Below are 22,327 nucleotides of genomic sequence, written 5' to 3' on the forward strand. Positions count from 1 at the left end.
TAGGAAATATACAGTAAATGGCAGAACCCTTAAGAGTACTGATAGTGGTGAGCCGCAGTGGGCAGATCTCCAGCACCGAGTCCGTCCCTGTGGCTCGGGAGGGTAAGGGGGAGAGCGGGAGGGCAATAGTTATTGGGGACTCGTTAGTTAGAGGGATAGATAGGAGGTTCTGTGGCAGCAAAAGTGACTCACGGATGGTATGTTGCCTACCGGATGCCAGGGTCCGTGACGTCTTGGACCGTGTTTTCCAGATTCTTAAGGGGGAGGGGGAACAGTCACAAGTCGTGGTACACATTGGTACCAACGACATAGGTAAGAGGAGGGATGGGGATTTAAAACAGGAATTTAGAGAGCTGGGCTGGAAGCTGAGAGCCAAGACAAAATATGTGGTCATCTCCGGTACGTTGCCAGTGCCACGTGGGGCAGCACGGTACCACAGTGGTTAGCACTGCTGCTTCACAGCTCCAGGGTTCGATTCCCGGCTTGGGTCACTGTCTGTGTGGAGTTTGCACATTCTCCTCGTGTCTGTGTGGGTTTCTTCCGGGTGCTCCCGTTTCCTCCCACAGTCCAAAGATGTGCGGGTTAGGTTGATTGGCCATGCTAACAATTGCCCCTTAGCGTCCTGAGATGTGTAGGTTAGAGGGATTAGTGGGTAAATATGTAGGGATTGTGGTCGGTACAGACTCGATGGGCCGAACAGCTTCTTTCTGTACTGTAGGGTTTCTATGATAGCGAGTTGAGGAACAGGGAGAGAGTGCAGTTAAACATGTGGTTGCAGGGATGGTGTAGGATGGTGTGGATAATTGAAACACATTCTGGGGAAGGTGGGACCTGTACAAACAGGATGGGGTGCACCTGAACCAGAGGGGCGCCAATATCCTGGGAGGGAAATTTGCTACGGCTCTTCAGGGGGGTTTAAACTAATTTGTCAGGGGGATGGGAAAAGGGGTTGTTGTCCGGAAGTCAATGTTGAGTGTAGTGAGGTATTGGGGAAGGTATCAAGGTCAAGGGTGGGTACCGGTAGACAGGAAGGTGGGTTGAAGTGTGTCTACTTCAATGCAAGGAGCATCCGGAACAAGGTAGATGAACTTGGGGCGTGGATTGGTACTTGGGACTATGATGTTGTGGCCATTAAGGAGACATGGGTAGAACAAGGACAGGAATGGTTGTTGGACGTTCCGGGGTATAGATGTTTCACTAAGTGTAGGGAAGCTGGTAAAAGAGGTGGAGTAGCAGCATTGTTAATCAAGGATAGTTTAACGGCTGCGGAAAGGCACTTCGAGGGGGATCTGCACGCTGAGGTAATATGGGCTGAGGTTAGAAATAGGAAAGGAGCGGTCACGTTGTTAGGACTTTACTATAGGCCCCCAAATAGTAATAGAGATGTGGAGGAAGAAATTGCTAAGCAGATTATGGATAGGTGTGGGGGTCACAGGGTAGTTGTCATGGGGGACTTTAACTTTCCAAATATTGATTGGAACCTTTGTAGGTTGAATAGTTCGGATGGGGCAGTTTTTGTGCAGTGTGTGCAGGAGGGTTTCCTGACACAATATGTGGATAGGCCGACAAGAGGTGGGGCCACATTGGATTTGGTACTGGGAAATGAACCGGGCCAAGTGTTAGATTTGGTTGTGGGAGAGCACTTTGGAGATAGTGACCACAATTCGGTGTCTTTTGTTATTGCAATGGAGAGGGATAGGGCCATACGGCAGGGCAAGGTTTACAATTGGGGGAGAGGTAATTATGATGTGATTAGGCAAGAATTTGGGGGCATAAGATGGGAACAGAAACTGTCAGGGCAAGGCACTAATGAAAAGTGGAACTTTTTCAAGGAACAAATACTGTGTGTCCTTGATAGGTATGTCCCTGTCAGGCAGGGAGGAAATGGCCGAGTGAGGGAACCATGGTTCACAAAAGAGGTGGAATGTCTTGTGAAAAGGAAGAGGAAACTTATGTAGGGATGAGGAAACAAGGTTCAGATGGCTCGATTGAGGGTTACAAGTTAGCAAGGAATTAGCTGAAAAAGGGGCTTAGGAGAGCAAGGAGGGGACATGAGAAGTCCTTGGTGGGTCGGATCAAGGAAAACCCCAAGGCTTTTTACTCTATGTGAGGAATAAAAGAATGACCAGGGTGAGGTTAGGGCCGGTCAAGGACAGTAGTGGGAACTTGTGTATGGAGTCAGTAGAGATAGGCGAGGTGATGAATGAATACTTTTCTTCAGTGTTCACCAAGGAGAGGGGCCATGTTTTTGAGGAAGAGAAGGTGTTACAGGCTAATAGGCTGGAGGAAGTAGATGTTCAGAGGGAGGATGTACTAGCAGTTTTGAATAAACTGAAGGTCGACAAGTCCCCTGGGCCTGATGAAATATATCCTAGGATTCTTTGGTAGGCAAGGGATGAGATTGCAGAGCCTTTGGCTTTGATCTTTGGGTCCTCACTGTCCACGGGGATGGTGCCAGAGGACTGGAGAATGGCGAATGTTGTTCCTCTGTTTAAGAAAGGGAATAGAAATGACCCTGGTAATTATAGGCCGGTTAGTTTTACTTAGGTGGTTGGTAAATTGATGGAAAAGGTCCTTAGGGATGGGATTTACGACCATTTAGAAAGATGCGGATTAATCCGGGATAGTCAGCACGGATTCGTGAAGGGCAAGTCGTGCCTCACAAATTTGATAAAATTTTTTGAGGAGGTAACTAAGTGTGTTGATGAAGGTAGGGCAGTTGATGTCATATACATGGATTTTAGTAAGGCCTTTGATAAGGTCCCCCATGGTCGGCTTATGATGAAAGTAAGGAGGTGTGGAATAGAGGGAAAGTTGGCCGATTGGATAGGTAACTGGCTATCTGATCGAAGACAGAGGGTGGTGGTGGATGGAAAATTTTCAGACTGGAGGCAGGTTGCTAGCAGAGTGCCACAAGGATCAGTGCTTGGTCCTCTGCTATTTGTGATTTTTATTAATGACTTAGAGGAGGGGGCTGAAGGGTGGATCAGTAAATTTGCTGATGACACCAAGATTGGTGGAGTAGTGGATGAGGTGGAGGGCTGTTGTAGGCTGCAAAGAGACATAGATAGGATGCAAAGCTGGGCTGAAAAATGGCAGATGGAGTTTAACCCTGATAAATGTGAGGTGATTCATTTTGGTAGGACAAATTTAAATGTGGATTACAGGGTCAAAGGTAGGGTTCTGAAGACTGTGGAGGAACAGAGAGATCTTGGTTGGGGTCCATATCCACAGATCTCTGAAGGTTGCCACTCAAGTGGATAGAGCTGTGAAGAAGGCCTATCGTGTGTTAGCTTTTATTAACGGGGGTTGGAGTTTAAGAGCCGTGGGGTTATGCTGCAACTGTACAGGACCTTGGTGAGACCACATTTGGAATATTGTGTGCAGTTCTGGTTACCTCACTATAAGAAGGATGTGGAAGCGCTGGAAAGAGTGCAAAGGAGATTTACCAGGATGCTGCCTGGTTTGGAGGGTAGGTCTTATGAGGAAAGGTTGAGGAAGCGGAGGAGGTTGAGGGGAAACTTAATAGAGGTTTATAAAATGATGAAGGGGATAGATAGAGTGAACGTTCAAAGACTATTTCCTCGGGTGGATGGAGCTATTACAAGGGGGCATAACTATAGGGTTCATGGTGGGAGATATAGGAAGGATGTCCGAGGTAAGTTCTTTACTCAGAGAGTGGTTGGGGTGTGGAATGGACTGCCTGCAGTGATAGTGGAGTCAGACACTTTAGGAACATTTAAGCGGTTATTGGATAGACACATGGAGCACACCAGGGTGATAGGGAGTGGGATAGCTTGATCTTGGTTTCAGATAAAGCTCGGCACAACATCGTGGGCCGAAGGCCCTGTTCTGTGCTGTACTGCTCTATGTTCTATGATAGGCAGAGGGATCTGGGTGTACAGGTCACTGAAAGCGGCAACGCAAGTGGAGAAGGTAGTCAAGAAGGCATACGGCATGCTTGCCTTCATCGGCCAGGGCACTGAGTTTAAAAATTGGCAAGTCATGTTGCAGCTTTATAGAACCGTAGTAAGACTGCACTTGGAATATAGTGTTCAATTCTGGTCGCCACACCACCAGAAGGATGTGGAGGCTTTGGAGAGGGTACAGAAAAGATTTACCAGGATGTTGCCTGGTATGGAGGGCATTAGCTATGAGGAGGGATTGGAGAAACTTGGTTTGTTCTCACTGGAACGACGGAGGTTGAGGGGAGACCTGATAGAAGTTTACAAGATTATGAGGGGCATGGACAGAGTGGATAGTCAGAACAGTCAATTACTAGGGGGCAAAAGTTTAAGTTTGGGGGGGGGGGGGGGGTGGAGTTAAAAGGAGATTTACGAGGCAAGATTTTCACACAGAGGGTGTGGGTGCCTGGAACTTGCTGCCGGAGGAGGTAGTGGAAGCGGATACGGTAGTGACTTTTAACGGGCATCTTAACAAATACACGAATAGGATGGGAATGGAGGGATATAGTCCCCGGAAGGGTTTTAGTTCAGTCGGGCAGCATGGTCGGTGCAGGCTTGGAGGGCCACAGGGCAGTTCCTGTGCTGTAATTTTCTTTGTTCTTTCTCAGTATTGATTTGACCATTAAAAGTTGTTGGAAGTTCAGATAATCCCCCTTCTCACACACACTAACAGATTATGAAGAGAGGTACTTCTCTTTGAGTGGTTGAGTGTTAGTTCTCAGAGAGATCAGCCTCCCCCCTTATAACACTGTGCCTGCATGGGTTTCCTCCAGGTGCTGTGGTTTCCTCCCACAGTCTAAAAAGACGTGCTGGTTAGGTACATTGGCCATGCTAAATTCTCCCTCAGTGTGCCCGAACAGGCACCGCAGTGTGGCGACTGGGGGATTTTCACAGTATAAAAGCAAATTACTGCGGATGCTGGAATCTGGCTGCAGAAAGCTGGCTTTGACAAAGGGTCATCTGGACTCGAAACGTCAGCTCTGTTCTCTCCTTACAGATGCTGCCAGGCCTGCTGAGATTTGCCAGCATTTTCTCTTTTGGATTTTCACAGTAACTTCATTGCAGTGTTAATGTAAGCCCACTTGTGACTAGTAAATAAACTTTGGGGCTTTTTAAAACTTTACCCTCATTGACACTTTGTTTCCTCTTCAAAAAAACTCCAGCAAGGTAGTTAAATACGACTTCCCCTCCAGAAATCCATGCTGACTCTTCATAACTGACCCACACATTTCCATGTGACTACTAATTAAATGCTGAATAATTGTTTCTAGAAGCTGATAGTAACCTGAGTGGTCTCTGGTTGCTGGGGCTAGCCTTATAACCGGTTTTGACCAAGGACAGAGCATGTTTATGGAGACACGGTTCAGTTAAAGAGCATTCTGATTGAGAGCAGAGTTGGTGCCCACAGGAGTCAGTTTGACCTCCTGGATCCACAGCCTCTGCAACAGGCCTCACTGACACACAAGAGAGAGACAGCCCCTGACACACTCACCTACAACATGGCCGGCCCCGGCTTCTCTCTCCCGCGATAACCTCCAGCTCTCTTCCCCTCCCCTCCAAGCTCTTCTGGCCGGTTTGAAGTGGCGGCCTCTCCCCCCATGTGCGATTCCCCGCCGGCCGTTAGTCCGCACGCCGCACTTCGTTCTCCATCCCCGGGCCAGGGAAGGGAAGTCCAGCCCACCCCACGCCATCCTCTCGCAACGACCTCCCGCCAGCTGGTGGAGCTGCTGCTCGGTCCTCCAAGTGACGCTTGGTGCTGGATCCTCCCAGTGGCGCTGTCCGCGAACAGTGGGTGGGGGAGGGAAATGGGAGAGGTGTCACCTCTTGTCTCTCTAGTGAATTCGTCGGTGTTCACTGGGCTGAAGTGCGCTTGCGCGCTAACGGAAATCGGCGGGCGGTTGGTGAAGACGGCGCTCGAGCGCGGGGCGGGAATCTTGAATAAAGTCCGGCCGGGTGTCCGCAAAGCCTGAGGGAAGGAGGGAGCCTCTGAATGGTAACCGGACACCGCCGCCCACAGTCACCGCCGAGATAGTGAGGTGAGAACCGCGCCTCTGTTTCCCCCTCAGTGAAGCCTGAGGCCTACCCTTCCATCTCCCGCGCCGCCGGGCTCCGACACTGGGGAGGAGCCGGTGACTGTCACTGTGTCGGCTGTCCGCCTCTGGTCGCCACCGGCTTTCCGTTGTGTTTGAGCCTCCCGCCCACCCCTCTATGTTCGCGCCATTTTCACTTCCTCTGCTTGCCTGAGACCAAAGGAAAACAGGAATAAGCCATTCGGCCCCTCGAGCCTGTTCTGTCATTGAGGAGGTGTACAAGATTATGAGAGACACGGACAGAGTGGACAGGGAGCAGCTGTTCCCCTGTGTTGAAGGGTCAGTCACGAGGGGACATAAGTTAAAAGTGAGGGGTGGGAGATTTAGGGGGGGATTTGAGGAAAAACTTTTACCCAGAGAGTGGTGACGGTCTGGAATGCACTGCCTGGGAGGGTGATGGAGGGGATGCCTCTCGTCCTTTAAAAAGTACCTGAATGAGTACTTGGCACACCATAACGTTCAAAGCTATGGGCCAAGTGCTGGTCAATGGGATTAGGTATGGTGCCTCACAGCGCCAGGGACCCGGATTCAATTCCTGGCTTGGATCACTGGTGTCTGCATGGGTTTCCTCCCACAGTCCGAAAGATGTGCTGGTTAGGTGCATTGGCCATGCTAAATTCTCCCTCTGTTCCTGAACAGGTGCTGGAGTGTGGCAACTAGGGGATTTTCACGGTAACTTCATTGCAGTGTTAATGTAAGCCTACTTGTGACTATTAAATAAACTTAGGTGGGAGTTCAGGTGTTTCTCATGTGTCAATGCAGACTTGATGAGCCAAAAGGCCTCTCCTGCACTGTGATTCTATGAAACTCGGCCTTTGTATTCGCTGAAGTTTTTGAAGAATTGGAGGTGATCTCATTGAAGCTTCATTATAATGAAGATCTCATTATTTTCAGGCGAAAGTAAATTACTGCAAGTACTGGAAAATCTCAGCAGGTCTGACAACAGAGAGAACTGAGCTAATGTTTAGAGTCTGAATTACTTTTTTCATCAGAGCTGACAGATTTTTATAGGTCCTGACAGGAGAGATGTGGATAGGATGTTTCCCCTGGCTGGCGAGTCTGGAACAGGGGTACAGAGCTTCAGAATGCAGGACAGGCTATTAAGGATTGAGATAAGGAGGAATTTCTTCACTGAAGATGGTGAATCTGCAATTCTCTGCTCCAACGGGCTGTGGAGGCTCGGTCAGTGAGCATGTTCAAGACAGAAATCAATAAATTTGTGGACCCTAATGACATGGAAGGATATGGGGATAGGGTGTCAAAGTGCTTTTGCGGTAGATAATCAGTTGTAATCTAATTGAATAGTAGAACAGGTTTGATGGGTCAAATGGTCTCCTATGTTCAATGACTAATTTGATTGTGGCTTCAACTTTACTTTTCTGCTCTGTGTGTATACCAGTGGGAACAGTTTCTCCCTATTTACTCTGTCTAGACCCCTTGTGATTCTAAACACCTATATCAAATCTCTCCTCCAACTCTGCTCAAGGTAAATAGACCAAGTTGCTCCAATTTGTTTATGTAGCTATGGTTCATCATCCCTGGGGCGGCACGGTAGCACAGTGGTTAGCACTGCTGCTTCACAGCTCCAGGGTCCTGGGTTCGATTCCCGGCTCGGGTCACTGTCTGTGTGGAGTTTGCACATTCTCCTCGTGTCTGCGTGGGTTTCCTCCGGGTGCTCCGGTTTCCTCCCATGGTCCAAAGATGTGCGGGTTAGGTTGATTGGCCAGGTTAAAAATTGCCCCTTAGAGTCCTGGGATGCGTAGGTTAGAGGGATTAGTGGGTAAATATGTGGGGGTAGGGCCTGGGTGGGATTGTGGTCGGTGCAGACTCGATGGGCCGAATGGCCTCCTTCTGCACTGTAGGGTTTCTATGATTCTATGGAACCATTCTTGTAAATCTTTTTGTGTCCTCTTAAAGTGGAAGAATTTTTTTATTCATCCATGTGTATTGCTGGCTGGGCTGGCATTTATTGCCCATTCTTAATTGCCCTTGCGGGGGCATTTGAAAGTCAACCACTTTACTGTGGATCAGGAGTCACATGTAGATCAGACCAGCTAAGAATGGCAGATTTCCTTCCCTAATGGGCATTCGTGAACCAGATGGGTTTTTACAACAATCAACAATAGCTTCATAGTCATCATTAGATTTTTAATTCTAGATTTCTATTCAATTCAAATTTCACCGTCTGCAGTGGTGCAATTTGAACTTGGGTCCCCAGCACAAAGAAAATTATAGCGCAGGAACAGGTCCTTCGGCCCTCCAAGCCTGCACCGACCATGCTGCCTGACTGAACTAAAACCCCCTACCCTTCCGGGGACCATATCCCTCTATTCCCATCCTATTCATATATTTGTCAAGACGCCCCTTAAAAGTCACTACCGTCTCCACTTCCATTACCTCCCCCGGCAACGAGTTCCAGGCACCCACTACTGTGTAAAAAAAAAAAATCTGCCTCGTACATCTCGTTTAAACCTTGCCCCTCGCGTCTTAAACTTGTGCCCCCGAGTAATTGACTCTTCCACCCTGGGAAAAAGCTTCTGACTATCCATTCTGTCCATGCCTCTCATAACCTTGCAGACTTCTATCAGGTCGCCCCTCAACCTCTGTCGTTCCAGTGAGAACAAATCAAGTTTCTCCAACCTCTCCTCGTAGCTAATGCCCTCTATACCAGGCAACATCCTGGTAAATCTTTTCTGTACCTTCTCCAAAGCCTCCACATCCTTCTGGTAATGTGGCGACCAGAATTGAACACTATATTCCAAGTGCGGCCTAACTAAGGTTCTATAAAGCTGCAACATGACTTGCCAATTTTTTAACTCTGCCCCGGCCGATGAAGGCAAGCATGCCGTTTGCCTTCTTGACTACCTTCTCCACCTGCATTGCCACTTTCAGTGAACTACGTACCTGTATTGCCTATCAATACTCTTAAGGGTTATGCCATTTACTGTATATTTTCTATTTGTATTAGATATATCTGTATATTTCCTATCTGTATCGCCCTGGGTCTTTGGATTACTAGTCCAGTGACAATACCACAATACCACCACCTCCCCTTGAGCAGCGTTATGGTGAGAAGGTGAGAGAATGGACTTGATAGGCTGAATGGCCTCACTCTCCACTGACAATTCTAATTCTGTGTGTGATGCCCAGAATTTGAGGCAGTACTTCAGTTGAGGATGAATCAGTATTTATTATAAAGGTTCATCCTAATCTTCTTACTTTTGTACTCTTAGAAAAACAGGAGTAGGCTGTTTGAGCCTGCCCCATCATTCAATAAGATCATGACTGATCTGATTGTGGTTTCAGTTGCATTTTCTTTTCTGTTCTTCCTCCTCCTCCTCTCTCTCTCTCTCACCCCCCCCACCCCCCAACTTGCATCCCTTGCCTAATAAAAATCTAATCCTGCCTTGAATAAATTAAGTAACCCAGCCTCCACTACTTTGAGCAATAAAATTGTGGACACCAACACTCTTTTGAAAGAAAACGTTTCTCAAAAGAGAGACCTCTTAGTTTGTGCCCTAGTTTTTGTCTTCCCCACAAAAAGAAACATTCCCAGATATCCACTCTTATCAAGTCTCCACAGGATCTTTGTTTCAATAAAATCACCTCACATTCTTCTAAACGCCAATGGCCTCGGTGCAACTTGCTCAACCATTCCTTATAAGGTAACCCCTTTGTGCCAGAAATGAGTTGAAATAATATTCTGAACTGCTTCTAAACAACTGAATTGTTTAAAAAATTAGAACAAATGCTTCAGATATGGTCTCAAGACCCTGTATAGCTGTTTGAAACTTCCCTACTTTTATATTCAATTCCTCTTGCAATAAACAGCAACATTTCATATTCCTTCCTACTCTTGTGCCTCTAGTTGTGAAGCCTAGGATCCCCTTTTTAGCCACTTTCGCAATTTTCCAAATCACCTGTAACACCTTGTGTACATATCCATCCCTGCTCCCACTTTGGAACTGTCCTTTTTTTTTTTCTGTCCCCATCCAACTGTATCATTTCACAATTCTCTGCATTAAGTTTAATCTGCCACATGTCTGCTCGTTCTACCAACTTGTCTACATCTCCTTGAAGGCTATTGTTATTGTCTTCCGGGTTCACAGAACCTAGAGTTTTATATCATCTGCAAACTTTGAAATTGTACTCAAGTCTCGGTCATTAAGCGATGTCAAGGAAAGCCGTGATCTGCTGCATACCCACCTCCAGTCTGAAAAAAACAGCCCTTTACCACAAACTGTTTCTGTGACCAACCAACCTTGTATCCAAACTGCCACTGTCCCTTTTATTCCGTGGACTTTAGCTTTGCTGGCAAGCCTGATGTGGCACTTTATAAAATCTTTTTTGGATGTCCCACTTTGATTAGGCCTAATCAGAGAAAATCATTCATGTTAATTAAACACTATTTGCTTTTAGCAAGTCTGTGTTGACTGTCCTTAATTATTCTACACCTGTCCAAATGTCAGTTAATTTTGTCTTTGGATCATAGTTTCTAAAAGCTTTCCCATCATCCCACTTGGGTTAAACTGACTGGTCTGTGATTGCGGGGGTTATCCATATACCCATTTTTTCCTGAAAGAGTATAACATTTGCAATTCTTCAGTCCTCGAGTACCACCCACTCATGAGTAAGATTGGAAGATTATTGCCATCTCCTCTGCAATTTTCTCCCGTGCTTCACAAGGGCAGGGATGTCTTGCTGCAATTATACAGGGCCACACCTGGAATATTGTGTGCAGCCTGTCCTCCTTATCTGAGGATGGATGTTCTCGTTGTAGAGGGACTGCAACAAAGGTTTTCGAGACTGAATCCTGGGATGGTGGAATGTATGAGAAGAGATTGAGTCGGTTAGGATTATATTCACTGGAATTGAGGAATGAGGGTTGTCTCCTAGAAACCTATAAAATTAGACAAGACATGTTAGATGCAGGAAGGATGTTCTTGATGGTTGACCAGAGTCATATTTTAAGGATATGGGGGTAAACCATTTAGGACGGAGATGAGGAGACCATTCTTCATGCAGAGAGTGGTGAGCCTGTGGAATTCACTAGCACAGAAAGCAGTTGAGGCCAAACTGAAGGAGTTGGATTTAGTTCGTGGGGCGAATGAGATAAAGGATATAGGGGAAAGTGAGATGAGGCTCTTGAGTTGGATGATATTGCATGGCATACTCCAACCCCTATTTTCTGTGTTTGCTCTCTGTTGCATCTCACCCATTTCTGGTCAATTATACTTCCTCACCTTTATCAATTTTTAGGCAATTCCGTGTCTCAACAACTTTTTCACTATGATCTCAGTAGCATCTTTCCTGCTGAAGATTGGTGCAATGCAAATCATCAGCCCATGCTTGGGTCCCTATTTGGTCCCTAATCAGCTCCATCTTTCTTCATCCTATCCTTCTGTTATTAATGCCTAATTTGAATTCCATTTTATGTTAGATGCCAGTCTCTTCCCATACTCTTTGCTCTTCGTTTTTCCTTTTTTATTTCCCCTCTGATCTTTTTATTTTCAGCCTTGTTCTCATTTGTATTATTTCGTTAGCATCTATTATATGCACCCTTTTTTCTGCATCATCTGGCTCTCAATCTTTTGTTATGTAGAGAGCTCAGCCTTTGCTTGCCCACAGTTCCCCTTTGTAATGCAACTTGACTGTACCAAACTACCCCCTCTTGAAATAGAACATGCTGTTGTGTTGCAGCTTTGCCTGCCAGTGTTCTCATTCCAGTTTACCTATGTCAGACCTGTTTTCATCCTACTGAACTTGGCTCTCTAAGAATTTTTACTCTATATTGCTCCTTGTCCTTTTCCCTAGCAAACTTAAACTTAAGCCACGTGATATTATCACTTCCCAAAATGTTCTTCTGATGACATTTGATGCACCTCATTCATGAGAGCCAGATCTAGCAATGGAATGGAAAAGTAATGATCAGGAAAATTCTCCTGAATACTCTAACGAAAACTCTTACCCTCTCTGCCCATACACTACTGAAATTTATCTTGGATGATATAAATGCCCCATTATCACTACTCTATATAGCTTTTGTGCCTCCTGTAATTTCCTTGCAAATTTGTTCCTTTTATATTATTTCAACTAGTTGGTGACCGAAAACATCCAGTAGTATAATGTTCCCTCCACTGTTTAATGCTAACTAAATAGATCTTGGCCTTGCCCCTTCTAGGACATCTTATCCAGTGCTGTCGTGCTCTCCTTAATCAATACTGCAACCCCTCCTTTATTTCCCTATCTTTCCTGAACACATTGTATTCAACTCCTGTCCTTTTTTGAACCAGGTCTCTTATCATTACAGCATCATAGTACAATGTTTATCTGCACCTGCAGCTCACCGGCCTCACTTACCATGCTTTGTGCACTTATGTACCATGAACCTAATTTAGACTTTAGGAACATTGAAATTAGGAGTGGGAGTAGGAAATTCAGCCCTTCGAGCCTGCTCTGCAATTTAACATGATCTTGGGCAATCTTATCCTGGTCTCAACTCCACTTTCCTGCCTGCTCCCCATAGCCCTTTATCCCGCTTTTCATCAGAAACATATCTATCTCTCAAATCTGTTGATTGATTCTGCCTCCACTGCACTCTGGGGCAATGAATTCCAGAGACTCTCAACCGCCTGAGAGAAGTAGTTTCTCCTCATCTCAGTTTTGAACCTACCTCCTTTCATTCTATATAGAAACATAGAAAAACTACAGCACAAACAGGCCCTTCGGCCCACAAGTTGCGCCGAACACATCCCTACCTTCTAGACCTACCTATAACCCTCCATCCTATTACGCTCCATGTACTCATCCAGGAGTCTCTTAAAAGACCCTATTGAGTTCGCCTCCACCACCACTGACGGCAGCCGATTCCACTCCCCCACCACCCTCTGTGAAAAACTTACCCCTAACATCTCCCCTGTACCTACCCCCCAGCACCTTAAACCTGTGTCCTCTCGTAGCAGACATTTCCACCCTGGGAAAAAGCCTCTGAGAGTCCACCCGATCTATGCCTCTCAACATCTTATACACCTCTATTAGGTCTCCTCTCATCCTTCGTCTCTCCAAGGAGAAAAGGCCGAGCTCCCTCAGCCTATCCTCATAAGGCATGCCACTCAATCCAGGCAATATCCTTGTAAATCTCCTCTGCACCCTTTCAATCTTTTCCACATCCTTCCTATAGTGAGGCAACCAGAACTGAGCACAGTACTCCAAGTGGGGTCTGACGAGGGTCTTATATAGCTGCATCATTATCCCCGGACTCCTAAACTCAATCCCTCGATTGATAAAGGCCAGCACACCATACGCCTTCTTAACCACCTCCTCCACCTGCGGGGCCGATTTCAGAGTCCTATGGACCCGGACCCCAAGGCCCTTCTGATCCTCTACAGTACTAAGAGTCTTTCCCTTTATATTGTACTCTTTCATCCCATTTGACGTACCAAAATGGACCACGACGCATTTATCTGGGTTGAAGTCCATCTGCCACTTGTCCGCCCAGTCTTGCATCCTATCTATGTCCCTCTGTAACTTCTGACATCCCTCCAGACTATCCACAACCCCACCAACCTTCGTGTCGTTGGCAAACTTACCAACCCATCCCTCCACTTCCTCATCCAGGTCATTTATGAAAATGACAAACAGCAAGGGTCCCAGAACAGATCCCTGGGGCACACCACTGGTGACCGACCTCCATTTCGAAAAAGACCCATCTATACCCACTCTCTGCCTCCTTTGGGCAAGCCAGTTCTGGATCCACAGGGCAGCAGCCCCTTGGATCCCATGCCCGCTCACCTTTTCTAGAAGCCTTGCATGGGGGACCTTATCGAACGCCTTGTTAAAATCCATATAAACCACATCTACCGCCTTCCCTTCGTCAATGTGTTTAGTCACATTTTCGAAGAACTCCACCAGGCTCGTAAGGCACGATCTGCCCTTGACAAAGCCATGCTGAGTATTCTTGAGCATACTAAACCTCTCTAAATGCTCATATATCCTGTCCCTCAGGATCTTCTCCATCAGTTTACCAACCACTGAGGTTAGACTCACCGGTCGGTAATTACCTGGGCTATCCCTATTCCCCTTCTTGAAAATAGGAACCACATCTGCAATCCGCAATATCTATGATCTCTTGTTCTAAACTGTCCTACAAGGGGGAGTACCTGTTCAACATCCACCTTATCAATCCCCTTTAGCATTTTATATACCTCAATCGAATCCCCCCCCTCATTCTCCTGAACTCCAGTGAGTACAAACCCAAGCTATTCAACTGCTCCTCTGAATGGCCTCCAGTGCCACTGCATCCTTCCTCAAACAAGGAGACCAAAACTGGACACTAGTTCAGGTGTGGTCTCACCAATGCCTTATACAATTGTAACAACACTTCTTTACTTTTATAATCCAGTCCTTTGCAATAAATGCCAAGATTCCATTTGCTTTCCTTAGTATATGCTGCACCTGCATGCCCACTTTCTGCTATTCATGGCCTCTGACTTTTAATACTGTACATTGCAATTTCTTGCTCTGGTTTTTATCTGTCTCCCCCTTCCCTGGCTGGTGAGCTACTTCTCTTTTCAAATAGCGCTTCAGTGATCAGCGATGGGAAATTGGATAATACCCCTACCTCTAATTTGAACCCCGGGAATGAAATATATTGTTTGGGCCAATTGATTTAGCTGTTATTTTAAATACTGAGGAAAGTAGGTACTGTTTCTTTGCACTAATGGAAATATTACTGTTGTGCACATAGTGAGTGAAATTCTCTGAAAGCTGGTCCCTTTTGATCTGTGGTTTTGTTTTGATTTTAGAAATACTGGCTGGCTTTTTGTGTTTTTGTTAATTTATTCTTTCTGCTTGGGATTAACACAGACATCCAGCATCCCATTTTGTTGCAGTTGGATATTTTAAAACTCCGTTCATTCAGACCTCAGAACAATTATTATGCACTAACCGCTATGAGTGGTGGGAAAGTATTTGTAGAGACATTAAGGAAAATTGCTTATCCTAAATCCAATCAACTGAATGGGGAGAATTTTGATTGGTGGTTTGACATTGGAGAAGAAAAGGAGTTTGTCAAATGGTTTTGTAATAGTATAAATGAACAGAATGTATTGACTGCAGAAGAGCTAACTGAGTTGAAGAGCCTTGGAGAGGCAAATTGCTTGGGCCAGAAAGACTTGGATAAGGTCTTGGCAACATGTCCAAAGGATGCAGAATCAAAATATGGCAATCTGCCAGAGATGACAATTGAGGAACTGGAAGAGGAGGTTAAGGCACTACAGCTGGTTCGAAGTGTTAAAATCCAGCAGCGGAATAAGCAGCAATTGATGACTTCAGGAATATGTCATATGCCAATGAGACTAAGGGATGAGGAGGAAGAATGTACCAAATTGTTAAGAGAGACAAGAGAACAGTTGTTGGCTGAAAATGCTAAGTTAAATGTCACTCTGTCGAAGGTACTTGAAGAAGTTCAGCAACTGTCTGCTATTTTTTCAAGTGTTGTGTCAGAAAGGAGGCCAGGACAACAGACCATTTTTCTATCACAGCTTGAATTGGACAGCTATCTGCAGCAGGAAGAACAATGCACAGCAGCTCTCACTGAATATACGAAGAAACAACTTTTTAAAGGCATAACAGAACTTGTTGAGAGCTCCGACGTAAAAAAATTTCAGCTAGTGGACATAACCTCTCAGTCCGTACAGGGAGAATGTAATGAGGTTTGCCAGGAATATCGGCAACAAATGGCTAGAATCCAAGCAGCGTACAACAGCGGCCAGCGACAGTTAATTTTGGCAAAAGCAAAAGAACAGAGCACCAAGGCTAAACTTCAGCTTATGGAGCAGCGAATCTCCTCCATGCGAAACAGAAAGGTAGGAATATTTTTGAATGTTGATAATCAAATTGTTACATTTTGTCTCCTTTCTGAAGGGCTATAATGTTCACAGTTAAAACAAAATGTAACTGAATGCTTCATAAAGAACAAAGAACAATACAGCACAGGAACAGGCCCTCCAAGCCGGTCCAAACTAGACCATTCTTTTGTATCCCTCCATTCCCACTCTGTTCGTGTGGCTATCTAGATAAGTCTTAAACGTTCCCAGTGTGTCCGCCTCCACCACCTTGCCCGGCAGTGCATTCCAGGCCCCCACCACCCTCTGTGTCAAATACGTCCTTCTGATATCCGTGTTAAACCTCTTTCTCTCCCCCCCCACCTTGAACCTATGACCCCTCATGAACTATGACCCCTCGTGAACGTCACCACCGATCTGGGGAAAAGCTTCCCACTGTTCACCCTATCTATGCCTTTCATAATTTTATACACCTCTATTAGGTCACCCCTCATCCTCCGTCTTTCCAGTGAGAACAACCCCAGTTTACCCAATCTCTCCTCATAACTAAGCCCTTCCATACCAGGCAACATCCTGGTAAACCTCCTCTGCACTCTCTCTAAAGCCCCCACGTCCTTCTGGTAGAGTGGCGACCAGAACTGGGCACAGTATTCCAAATGTGGCCGAACCAACGTTCTATACAACTGCAACATCAGACCCCAACTTTTATACTCTATGCCCTGTCCTATAAAGGCAAGCATGCCATATGCCTTATTCACTACCTTCTCCACCTGTGACGTCACCTTCAAGGATCTGTGTACTTGCACACCCAGGTCCCTCTGCGTATCCACACCCTTTATGGTTCTGCCATTTATCGTATAGCTCCCCCCTACGTTAGTTTTACCAAAATGCATCACTTCGCATTTATCTGGATTGAACTCCATCTGCCATTTCTTTGCCCAAATTTCCAGCCTATCTATATCCTTCTGTAGTCTCTGACAATGTTCCTCACTATCTGCAAGTCCAGCCATTTTTGTGTCGTCCGCAAACTTACTGATCACCCCAGTTACACCTTCTTCCAGATCGTTTATATAAATCACAAACAGCAGAGGTCCCAATACAGAACCCTGCGGAACACCACTCGTCACAGGCATCCAGCCGGAAAAAGACCCTTCCACTACCACCCTCTGTCTTCTGTGACCAAGCCAGTTCTCCACCCATCTAGCCACCTCCCCCTTTATCCCATGAGATCCAACCTTTTGCACCAACCTACCATGAGGGACTTTGTCAAATGCTTTACTAAAGTCCATATAGACGACATCCACGGCCCTTCCCTCGTCAACCATTCTAGTCACTTCTTCAAAAAACTCCACCAGGTTAGTGAGGCAGGACCTCCCTCTCACAAAACCATGCTGACTATCGTTAATAAGGCAATTACCACCAGACCAGGTAAGCATGGCAGATTTCCTTTCCAAAAGGGTATCCATGAAGAAATTACCAAAGGCTTAAAACAACCTGGCAACTTCATGATTACTTTTACCAATTTTTTTTAGACTGCCATGTTGGGGTTGGAATTCACATTCTCTGGATTATTAGTGCAGGCTTTAGATGGGATTTCCTTGCCCAAATTGTGAAATATTTGGTGTAAGGTTTTTTGAGTCATTGAATATTAAGGCAGAAGTAGATGGATTCTTGTTAGGCAAGAGAGTCAAAGGATTTTAGGGTGTCGATGAGAATGTAGAATTAGAAACACTGGTGGAGGAGGTTTAAGGGGACGAATGGCCTACTTCTCCTATTTTGTTCATATTAGCCTGCAGGAACATGAGCAAGGGAAATGTCTTTCTTTGCTGATCTTTCTCCCTTTTTCTTTCCCCACTCGAGAGATTAATTTTAATATTATACTGGCATGCTATTGGTTAAGGATGAACAGGTGAGGTCTCTTTTAAATAACGGAGGCTGAGTGGTGACTTAGCGGAGGTCTTTAAGTCCGAAGATGTGCAGGTTAGGTGGTTTGGCCATGCTAAATTGCCACTCGGTGTCCCAAGATGTGTAGGCTAGCGGGGTAAATGCATGGGGTTATGTGGATAGGGTGGTGGGTGGGCCTGGGTAAGATGTTCTGTTGGAGAGTCGGTACAGACTCGATGGCCTGAATGGCCTCCTTCTGCATTGTAGTGATAAAATTGCTAAGGCTTATGAATTTGGATGCAATGCAGCCGGCGAGTGGTGAGGATATGGAGCTCACTGCCACATAGAGGACTTATTAAAAAAAGCTGTGGGTGAAAGGAATGGAGAGTTAAGTTAGTTATCTGAGGAAGGATGGGAGGAGACTTGTGTGAGGCATAAATGCTGGGCATAGACTGAGATCAAATGGCTTGTTTCTGGGCTATAAATATTCCATGTAATTCCGAAGTGTGCACAGGCTGAATGGCCACCAGTTTGTGATCTCCCAGGACTACTCCAATAGAATACTGTTTTTAAGGGCAACACAGTGGTTAGCACTGCTGCTTCACAGCGCCAGAGACCTGTGTTCAATTCCGGCCTTGGATGACTGTGTGAAATTTGCACGTTCTCCCCGTGTCTGCGTGGGTTTCCTCCGGGTGCTCCAGTTTCCTTCCACACTCCAAAGAAGTGTGGACTAGGTTAATTGGCCATGCTAAATTGCCCCTTAGCATCAGGTGGATTAGCAGGATAAATAGGTGGGGTTACAGGAAAAGGGTCTGGGTGGGATTGTTGTCAGTGGGCCGAATGATCTCCTCCTGCACTGCAGGGATTCTATGAACAATTTTATAAAAAAATCTGTTTGGCTGAAACGTAAGCAGCATGTTGTTTGATAATGTATAGGAAAAAGAGAATGAGGAATTAAATATGACATTTCACAGGTGTGAGATCATGGGTGAAATGGGTGCTGATTGGTTGGCAAGTTGACTCTGACTGAGAATTTGCCATAAATACAATAGCAGAGAACTATAAGCTCCTGGATAATTCAGAAAATGCACTAGGCTTGAACATATTCCTTTTGTTTGCAGAGAGAATGGATCTCTGTATCTGTGTCTGTGTTTTTTGTCCAATAAATTTGAATGGGGAGGAAACCCAAGACACTGCACCTCTAGAGTCTCCCACCCCCCTCCTCTAACCTAAAAAAAAGACCCGGAGTGAGAGCATTTTTCTTTCACTCTTTCGTTTCCGCAAGTTATCTAGAGGGGATGTCAGGGAAGGCAGTGCAATGTTCCTCCTGCAGAATGTTTGAGGTGAGGGACGCCGTCAGTGTCCCTGCTGATTTCACCTGTGGGAAGTGCACCCATCTACAGCTCCTCAAAAACCATGTTGGGGAACTGGAACAGGAGCTGGATGAACTTCGGATCATTCGGGAGGCAGAGATGGCCATAGATAGAAGCTTCGGGGATGCAGTTACTCCGAAGAATGAAGATAGATGGGTAACGGTGAGAGGGGCTGGGAAGAAGCAGTCAGTACAGGGATCCCCTGTGGTCGTTCCCCTCGGCAACAAGTATACCGCTTTGGATACTGTTGAGGGGGATGACCTATCAGTGGTGGGCCGCGGTGACCGGATCTCCAGCACTGAGTCTGTCCCTGTGGCTCAGAAGGGAAGGGGGGGGGGGGGGGGGGGGGGGTGGCGGGGAGCAGGAGAGCAATAGTTATTGGGGACTCGATAGTTAGAGGGATAGATAGGAGGTTCTGTGGCAGTGAAAGAGACTCACGGATGGTATGTTGCCTCCCGGGTGCCAAGGTCCGTGACGTCTCGGATTGTGTTTTCAGGATCCTTAAGGGGGAGGGGGAACAGTCACAAGTCGTGGTACACATCGGTGCCAACGACATAGGTAAGAGAAGGGACGGGGATTTAAAATAGGAATTTAGGGAGCTAGGGTGGAGTCTGAGAGCCAAGACAAACCATGTTGTCATCTCTGGTTTGTTGCCGGTGCCACGTGCTAGCGAGTTGAGGAACAGGGAGAGAGTGCAGATAAACACCTGGCTGCAGGGATGGTGTTGGAGGGAGGGTTTCAGTTACGTGGATAATTGGAACACATTCTGGGGAAGGTGGGACCTGTACAAACAGGACGGGTTGCACCTGAACCAGAGGGACACCAACATCCTGGGAGGGAAATTTGCTGCGGCTCTTCGGGGGGGTTTAAACTAATTTGTCAGGGGGATGGGAAAACGAGCAGTAGTCCAGAAGCCAGTGTTGAGTGTAGTGAGGTACTGAGGAGGGTATCAAAGTCGCAGGAGTGTACCGGCAGACAGGAAGGTGGATTGACGTTTGTCTACTTCAATGCAAGGAGCATCCGGAATAAGGTAGGTGAACTTGGAGCGTGGATTGCTACTTGGGACTACGATGTTGTGGCCATTACGGAGACATGTTAGAACAGGGACAGGAATGGTTGTTGGAAGGTCCAGGGTATAGATGTTTCAGTAAGAGTAGGGAAGATGGTAAAAGAGGTGGAGGAGTAGCATTGTTAATCAAGGATAGTTTAATGGCTGCAAAAAGGCAGTTCGAAGGGGATCTGCCTACTGAGGTAATATGGGCTGAAGTTAGAAATAGGAAAGGAGCGGTCACGTTGGTAGGAGTTTTCTATAGGCCCCCAAATAGTAATAGAGATGTGGAGGAAGAAATTGCAAAGCAGATTATGGATAGGCGTGGAGGTCACAGGGTAGTTGTCATGGGTGACTTTAACTTTCCAAATATTGATTGGAACCTTTATAGGTCGAATAGTTCGGATGGGGCAGTTTTTGTACAGTGTGTGCAGGAGGGTTTCCTGACACAATATGTGGGTAGGCCGACAAGAGGTGGGGCTACTTTGGATTTGGTACTGGGTAATGAACCGGGCCAAGTAATAGTAACAGGCTTTCTTAACCTGTTCAAAGTTTTGAGATTCTTTTCCTTTCCTGGGTAATTTGGGTAGACTAGGTAATTTTCAGATTTGAAAGTCACAGCCTTTGGCCCATTTGTTAGTTTGTGCGATATGCAGCAAACGATGATTTGATTAGGATAGTCCTTCTCCTGTAGCGTAGCTTTAAACCCATTGTAATCAACTGCTGTCTACCGCAAGTTGACCTTCATCGGTCAATGTATATCAGGATTCATAGAGCTCCACGCGCTATAAGATTGGCCATAACAACAATCTTGTAGATAGGGCACCGGCCATTTGGTCACCTTGCAAGCTTGATGAAGAAATAGAGTGCATACTGCCTCTGCCAATCAGAGTACACTTACCAACCAATCAGCATTTTTTTCCCTGTGATATAAAAATTACTGTGATTATTTGAAATGTGCCATTCTTGCATATGTTTTGATTGAAGGCAAGACAAAAAACTTCATGCTTCATTTTAGCAATATTCAAGTTCTGTACTACCAAGTGACTGTTGACTGAACTCTCTTCTTTCCATAGTTGATGGACTTGAATGGTGCAAAAGCCAAGAAGAGCAGCTTAACTAAAGAACTGATTCCAATAAATGCCCAAATAGAACATTTAATTAACAAGGAGATTCCTGACTTGGTTGTGGAGAATGCGCAACTCTTGAATATGCCTGTCGTGAAGGGAAATTTTGATCTGCAGATGGCTCGCCAAGACTACTACACCTCCAAGCAGGACCAGGTTGCAAGCCAGCTGCTCAAACAGAAAGCTCGATTTGAACTACTTCACCTAGCATATGAAATGGAATTTTGTAAGCACAGAGATGTCCATCGACAGCTTGAGAACCTGACTGCAGAACTTGAACAAAACAGGGGAGAGTTCCTGCAACGTTTAGAAATGCTGTCTGATAAATCTCTCCAACCAAGCAGTAAACAACGAAACATAATTGATTCATGCGATACCTCTAATATCAGGTAAAAAATAAGGTTCATATACAGTTGCAAGATTATTTATGTATTCAATTTCTTACCCATGTCTAACCATCTTGTCGTGTAACTGGAGTAGCAACCCAGAATTGAGTTCAAACCCTACCATTGCAGATTGTGGAATTGAATTCAGCAAATTTAATATGTGGGTTAGCAGGCTAGAAAAAATCTATGTTCTTGATGTTCCCTGATTTTTTTTTCTCCCTTTTTTGAAAAAGCTTAACCTGTTCACTCATGTTCCCCAAGGAGGAGACCCTGCTTCCTGTACGATGTAACTTTAATCCTGCACTACAGTTAACTGTGGGGGGTCGGTTAGCTCAATTGGCTGGTCTGCCGATTTCTGATGCAGAGTGGCACTAACAGCGTGAGTTCGCTTTCTGTACTGACTGACATCCATGAAGGCCCCCCCCCCCCCCCAAAATCTGGGACCTTTTTTACCTCTACGGTCAATTAGGGTTTAAATGTGGTTCTGCCTTTGCCTGTCTCCCTAGAATAATTATTAAAACTAATTGCAAAGATTATCCTACAGGGAATCAGTTGGGAAATTTTGGGTTGGAAGATGCTTTGCTCTGTAAAGAATATTGGTGAGATGAT

The 22,327-nt window shown here is 45.8% G+C and overlaps 2 protein-coding genes across 5 annotated transcripts in view; one reads left to right on the forward strand and one right to left on the reverse strand.

Annotated features, from left to right (window-relative positions):
- The window catches only part of LOC144495178 (PRELI domain-containing protein 1, mitochondrial-like), a 52,579-nt gene extending 46,278 nt beyond the window's left edge, over positions 1 to 6,301 (reverse strand). Inside the window, exon 1 of the mRNA XM_078215197.1 lies at positions 5,458 to 6,301. The gene's annotated coding sequence lies outside the window, so the exon portion shown is untranslated. The remainder of the gene's footprint in view (positions 1 to 5,457) is intronic.
- Positions 5,812 to 22,327, forward strand: part of LOC144495176 (HAUS augmin-like complex subunit 3) — a 156,449-nt gene continuing 139,933 nt past the window's right edge. The window contains exons 1-3 of one of the 4 annotated variants that reach the window (XM_078215192.1): positions 5,812 to 6,001; positions 14,921 to 15,921; positions 21,282 to 21,721. In XM_078215192.1, coding sequence (XP_078071318.1) covers positions 15,007 to 15,921; positions 21,282 to 21,721 — 1,355 coding nt within the window. In that variant the 5' untranslated portion in view covers positions 5,812 to 6,001; positions 14,921 to 15,006. The remainder of the gene's footprint in view (positions 6,002 to 14,920; positions 15,922 to 21,281; positions 21,722 to 22,327) is intronic. The other 3 variants (XM_078215194.1, XM_078215193.1, XM_078215195.1) reach the window with 3 other exon arrangements.

Source organism: Mustelus asterias, chromosome 6 (assembly GCF_964213995.1).
Source record: "Mustelus asterias chromosome 6, sMusAst1.hap1.1, whole genome shotgun sequence".
In the NCBI taxonomy this organism is placed as follows: Eukaryota; Metazoa; Chordata; class Chondrichthyes; order Carcharhiniformes; family Triakidae; genus Mustelus; species Mustelus asterias.